Consider the following 6,326-nt stretch of genomic DNA (forward strand, 5'->3'; position numbering starts at 1 on the left):
TTTTCAACCTCACACAACGAAAAAAAGTACCATTAAAAATTATACCTCTGTACATCGGGCAGCCATTGTACGGTTAAGCTTGGCCATTCAAGCGCATGTGTCATCACCTTTGAAAGATTCCAGAATTTATTGTCTAATTTTCCTCATGTTTTAAAGAGTGTATAGTAATTTTACTAAATTTCTGGGAAAAAAATTGTTGTGAAAAGGAACTCAAAAATTGTACCATATCATAGAGAAAGGGTGTATTTTTCTTCCATATTTTGTATTCTTCATTAATAAGCCGCTCTTCGTAACCTTCTTCAGCCATTTTTCCGCAATGAAGTCAGCAGATGCTCTGAAAGTTTCCTAATTTCCTCAGATGATAATCAAACATCGAAACAACGTTATGCTTCGTTCGAAATGATTTATCATAGATAAGGCAGTAAATACCGATAGGGAAGGGAAGAAGAGAACTGCTAAAACAAAAACTCCTTCTGTAAACAGAATAAGGCATGCAGATAGATATTAATTCAAAATAAGTAAGTGAAATTTCCTACATATTGTAACTAAAAAACGAAGAATGTGTGAGGTTAAAAGAATAAATGAGACTGACATAGGTCAGATTCATAGCAAAAATTTCTTACACCACTATTTCTGGCATGTTTGGGAGCCGTTCATAATAAGCATTTCTAGTCATGTTATTTATTTTATTTGTTGTTCCTGTGACTCTATTCTCCCAGTCATACATATGAATTCTCTTAAAATTTGACTCAAACACATATTTAGTTGACATTGTAACATAGTTTGTCATATTCTGACTAATAACAAACAGCTAGTCACAAAGCTATGAGCGATGTAATAATCCGAAAAATATCAACAAATCAGGATATTTTCCTATAGTAGTTAATCCAAGTGAGCGAACCAATTGAAAATAATTCAAGTGTTTAAGACAGATGATTTTGGTGAGTTTAGTCAGCTTAATGGCTAAATTTAAGAGTGAATTACATACGCAATCACGTTTCAGCACGAAATAGGTGGGATAAGATGGAAAGGATGAACTTGCTTAGAATCAATGGATACTGCGACAAGTACAACACTAAACGAACAACTACGTAAAAATAATTATGGAGAAATATTCAGATTTATACAAAAAAAGTAACCAAGCAAATGATTGTATGGAAATAAATTTAATTAGGCAAAACAATTGAAATTAGAAAGAATGAATTTAACCTAACTTCGAACAATTGTGACATCATAACAAATGACTCTAAAGTGAGAAAGTACCTATTGTGACGCATTTCAGCAGTGCACAAAAGTGCCGAAAAAATTTAACAAATTTCCATAAACGTGCTTAAGGTGTTACGCGTAACTAAGAAGTTTAGAATGTCATTAGGCGAGTCTATGCTATACCTAACTAGCCAGCAAGTACATCAACCCGCACTACCCGTCCCCCGATGTCACCAGTCCCGCCAAGAGGGAAGAATCCTTTTTCGAAAAGCGTTAAAGTTCGTGCAACCAATAAGTGCAGTTGACAAGTGATACGAGATGAACATGAAACTTTGAAATCTCATGCTTGAAATTAAGCATTTAAAAAGATATCTCCATTGGTTTATTCAGTGATTGTAAGCATAATGAATGATACGGAAGCGAAAAATGCTCTAATAAATCAGGTGCAATCTCACAAATAGAATGTTAACTCTTTTAATCCGAGTAACCATTCCTAAAGTTCTTACAAGATTAGTGTTCTTAATAGTGATACTGACAAGTAGTGAAATGCTTATCTGTTTAATTTTATCCTTCCTATTTATTCCATGAAGAAATGCATAAATCGAATTAATTATACAAAATTAGAACTATTACTTCCAGAAAATTATGCCTTCAACTTCGTTTGGTTAATTGGATTATAACGAAACGTAAACATATCCGAAACTGACAGTCTTAAGCAAAGTTATTTATCCAAGAGATATCATTTGTATTGAACTTATTTGATCAAAATCGCTATACATAGATTTTCTTCGACACCATATCACAGTTCCGGGACAAGGTCTTGGTGTAACGTAAGGGTATCGTATTGATCGGAAACGTTTGAGTATACGTATATTTCGCGTAACGATGCAACACCGCTTTATTACTTGGCAGTTTTAGAGCCAGATAATGGTCCTGAATTACTCGACTGGTATGATGGATACCCTGCAAATTTGAAATTGAATGCAGAATAGAATTAGAAACAATAATCTTATGAAATACCTATGCTAATGCCTCTTAAGGTAGCAAAACTCATTTTGTTTAGTGGAGTAGTTATTTGAAAATTTCTTGAATTTCCGGTTCCCGACTTTGGTCCAACCGAACTAACTTTTATCTTGAAAATTTCTTGATTACATAAATTCGGAATATTTATTCACATTTGGTTCCAATGTCCTTGCTCTTTATCGTTTCTAGGTTAATTTTTGCTCGGGAACAAACTATCCCAAACTGTTTTGAAAGGTTACTTTAACAATTATAACAAGTAATCAATGATTTTAATAACATGATTATCCGAATATTGAAGGGAATCAAGCCGAAACTTGAACACTGAATAGCCAAATTTAATTTCTTTCCATCTAACCAATCGATTAGGGAAACTGTCAATTCTGCTTGCTGGCCGGTTGGTATGTTTATTGGATTGTGACACGGCGGGGGCTGTTTTACATTGAGGGTTCGATTCCGCACCTTTTGCCAAAAATGAAATTCTAAGTCTTTTTTGCTTTTGCGTCTGTTGAAATCCTTTCATATTTTATGGTAAAGGCATTTTCAATGTGGGCAAAAGCGATTGGCAGAGTTTCTTGTCATAATGAATTCATACTTCTATTCCATAGCTCTATAAATTTACGTTTAACAATTAATAGTCTGATAAACAAAATTTGTATGTGAACATATTCCTTATACAAATGAATTTCAAATCATAAATGAATCAATGTAAACAGCTTAAATAACGATTATAAGTGCTTGTAGATTATAGATGTTTCATGTTTTTCAAATATGTTATGGACTGATTGTTGTTTAAGAATGAATTATTGATCGGTTCCTTTAAAAATTACAAACACCCACGCTGAAAAGATTTGTAAACGATACTTCTGATTTGTCAATAAAATTACCCGCTGTTTGCATGACTAACCTGTTCAAAGACCATTTCGGGCTGCAAAACACATTTCGTATCCAATCGTTTACTTTTGGCCTCTACACTGTTGGCAAAGGATGGATAGTTGGGACTATAATTGTAAAATCTTAAAATTCAGTGTATATTCTTACAAGTCACAAAATATAATCTAAATTTTAATTATATTAAATCTTATTTGACGACATTCAATTATATTTAAAAGGTTGTTTCAAAAACCAAGACCAGTATTAAGATGCACGGAAAATAACTGACTCATAATTGATATAGACTGTTGATATTTGATAACTTGCTATAGAAGCATTAAAAATATTGCGAAAAAACGAAATGAGATCAGTGTTCTGCATCGGCATGATAATTTCATCCCAATCCTGGAACGAAACAAACTTAGCTCGTCCCATATTCCTGAAATAATTTGCACAGTTGAAATTAACTTTCGTCCTGAAAGATATTTTATGAATAATGAGAATATGATTTAACAGTTACGGTGTGTGACAAAAATGGAGTTGTTTGACTGTTCCATATCTGTATTTCAACATTTACTTATTTTTAGTCAAAAACAAAAACACCGTACTGGATGATTACATTGTTCTATAAGCAAAATCTTCTGATAAGTACTGCGACCAAGAAATTTAATCTTGAATACCGTCCGTTGCTATGAATTTTGATTATTTATTCAGAGATATTATTTATAATCCAAAGTTTGCCTTTTAGAATGCTAAATTTTTGAAATGAAATCCATTCACATATCAATAATAACTGTAATGTTTACCTATACAAGCAATCATTGATAACAACAAGTTGCGCATGATTCCAAACATCTTTTATTGGCTGCTCAAAATCAATCACATCCAAAATACTGCAAAAAAAAAAAAAAAAAAGAGAAATTAAACTTTCCTGATAATGTCTGAAACAAAATCTTTGCGATATCTTCCTTCTGACTAAATCTATCTTAACTCCAAATAACAAACTGTTTGTGTTTCTAGACGTGGATAAGCATAGCTTATCTTCTGATAGTAATACAATGATACATCAGATATAACCGTGTGATGACGTTCCGACAAATGTTAGAGGAACTATTATTATACAATCTTCTAGATCTCTTGTAACGTCGTGATCGATTTATTCCATTGCTGATTACCGCTCTTCCACTTAACTAATCAACTGTTAATAATATTTCTAGGCTTCTTTGAGACATTTGCAACAAGATGATCAATAGACTGTAAGATCAGACAAGTAAAGCTGTTGTAATCAACAAATCAGGACAAGTGTAAATTTATATTTCATGCTCAAGAAGTTTCCAGGGAATTAAACTTCAATAATAATAATCCGGAAAAAGGAAAAACCTTTCTGCTTCGTAATAATTCAAAACTTTTTGAACAACATTGTTTAATTTGCGCTTTGTAGTATAAAGCGTAATTTGCTGCACTCCCAATAATTTATGCATTTCGACCATTTCAATGACATATTTGGCGCTGTAGAAATGTCCGTAAAGAAATGGTAAACAAATGGTATAGTTGTAAGCGTAAGTTGCTGATGAATTGCCGGAACCGGCAGTAATGTAATATGTTGGAACAATGTCTAGTTTGTTATTTCCATCCGTTAATGCAATTTTAGAATTTGTAATTATGATTCGTTCCGGAATTCGACAATTTAAGATGCATGCCCCGTACAGTCGTCCATGATTTTCAGCCATTACATAAATTTGCACATGAGTTTGCCGACTTTTAAACAAACAGTAGTATTTGTAATGCCTGAATCGCATTATTGCAATAATCCGGAAAAATGGAAAACCCATGTTGCCGTTCCGTGTATCCACAAATGATGAGAAAATGAATAAATTATCAGTAAGTTTAGAAAATTGAGGCTTCGGATGAGTTTGTTTGGTGAATTTAGCTCTCAAATGAACATCATGTGGAATTATAGTGAAGTCAAAGAATAATTTCAGGCAAGAGAGAAGTACGACAATAAGAATGAGTTGCAACTTACCGAATAAACGCATAATACAGGATAGATGGAACATGCTATTCTACTCATTGTTAACTTATACATTTTTGATTTAAAAAAAAAAGTTTTTTTGTCGCCTTTTTCAACAAAATATAAACAAATGATTGTGATGCGAATTTGATATGTCAATCTAAAACTAATCAATAATTTGTAGAACGAACTAATTCACTTCATGTTGAGGGAAATGTGCTGATGTCATATGTTAGCTTTTGTTTATTGCAATATAACAATGAACTGAGAAAATGATGTAAAAGTAGTACAAAGGACATGGATGTAATGCTTGAGTAAGTTAAAAGTACAAACATGTAAATGTAAAATGCATTTATTAAAGAGAAATATTATGGCGACAATATTGATTAGAAATAAAGATCGCAAATTATTTGTTATTTGATGTGTTTCATTTGAATTGGGTAGTCATTATGAATATTTGACTTATGCTTAGATTTATACTTTGTATTTTCTGAAAAAGAAAAATTTCTAATTACAACAATATTTTATTGCTAATTAATTCATTCCTTTCTTCTTTTAGGAAAGCATTATGAAAACTGTTCAAACATATGAAATGATTGCATTGCACAAAGGAAAGATCAATATTTAAATTGAAGGCAAATATTGACTGAAGGCATTTCCGCTGTTATGAGTATTTCCCTTAAAACCACAATCAGTTAATTATTGTTCATTCAATGGATTGTCTGCCTACCAAACAAGGTAAATAGTTTGCTTCAAGCTGAAAAATAAGACAATAGCAGTGTAACAAATTAGAATGAAATACTTTTGAGACTATTAGCAATTTAATGCTAAATATAATCTCTTTTCGTTCATTATATACATTGAAACATATTTGAATCATACCGGGAAATACTTTTTTTTTACTTTTTTCTCAAATTTCAGAATTACTTTTTCTTACCTTTTCTCAAATTTCAGAATTACTTTTTCTTACCTTTTCTCAAATTTCAGAATTACTTTTTCTCAGATGATTTCAGAATTACTCTTCTTAAACATCTATTGGATCTAATGAGATTGTCGTGAAAACAAAACCTCAAATAAATTCATTCACATTGTAAATTAATGCTAATGATGTCGCGTATTCCGATTCGCGAGACTCCAACCATACCCCAAACTAACAAATAAATTTCTTACTATAAATAAATGTTAATAGTGTAAATCATTTAACCAATTTACATTC

At 31.7% G+C, this 6,326-nt stretch overlaps 2 protein-coding genes across 2 annotated transcripts; both read right to left on the reverse strand.

The window, feature by feature from the left end:
- Nucleotides 1-32: 32 nt before the first annotated feature.
- Nucleotides 33-307, reverse strand: LOAG_18212 (hypothetical protein; the record flags this gene model as incomplete). Its single annotated transcript, XM_020450876.1, has 2 exons — nucleotides 33-107; nucleotides 224-307. 2 exons carry the CDS (start codon nucleotides 305-307, stop codon nucleotides 33-35), a joined length of 159 nt encoding a protein of 52 aa, XP_020305392.1.
- Nucleotides 308-1,977: 1,670 nt separating this feature from the next.
- On the reverse strand, nucleotides 1,978-5,135 carry LOAG_11676 (hypothetical protein; the record flags this gene model as incomplete). Its single annotated transcript, XM_003147194.1, has 5 exons — nucleotides 1,978-2,169; nucleotides 3,134-3,227; nucleotides 3,389-3,538; nucleotides 3,906-3,992; nucleotides 4,480-5,135. 5 exons carry the CDS (start codon nucleotides 5,133-5,135, stop codon nucleotides 1,978-1,980), a joined length of 1,179 nt encoding a protein of 392 aa, XP_003147242.1.
- Nucleotides 5,136-6,326: the final 1,191 nt, after the last annotated feature.

This window comes from Loa loa (genome assembly GCF_000183805.2).
Source record: "Loa loa unplaced genomic scaffold supercont3.227, whole genome shotgun sequence".
Lineage (NCBI taxonomy): Eukaryota > Metazoa > Nematoda > Chromadorea > Rhabditida > Onchocercidae > Loa > Loa loa.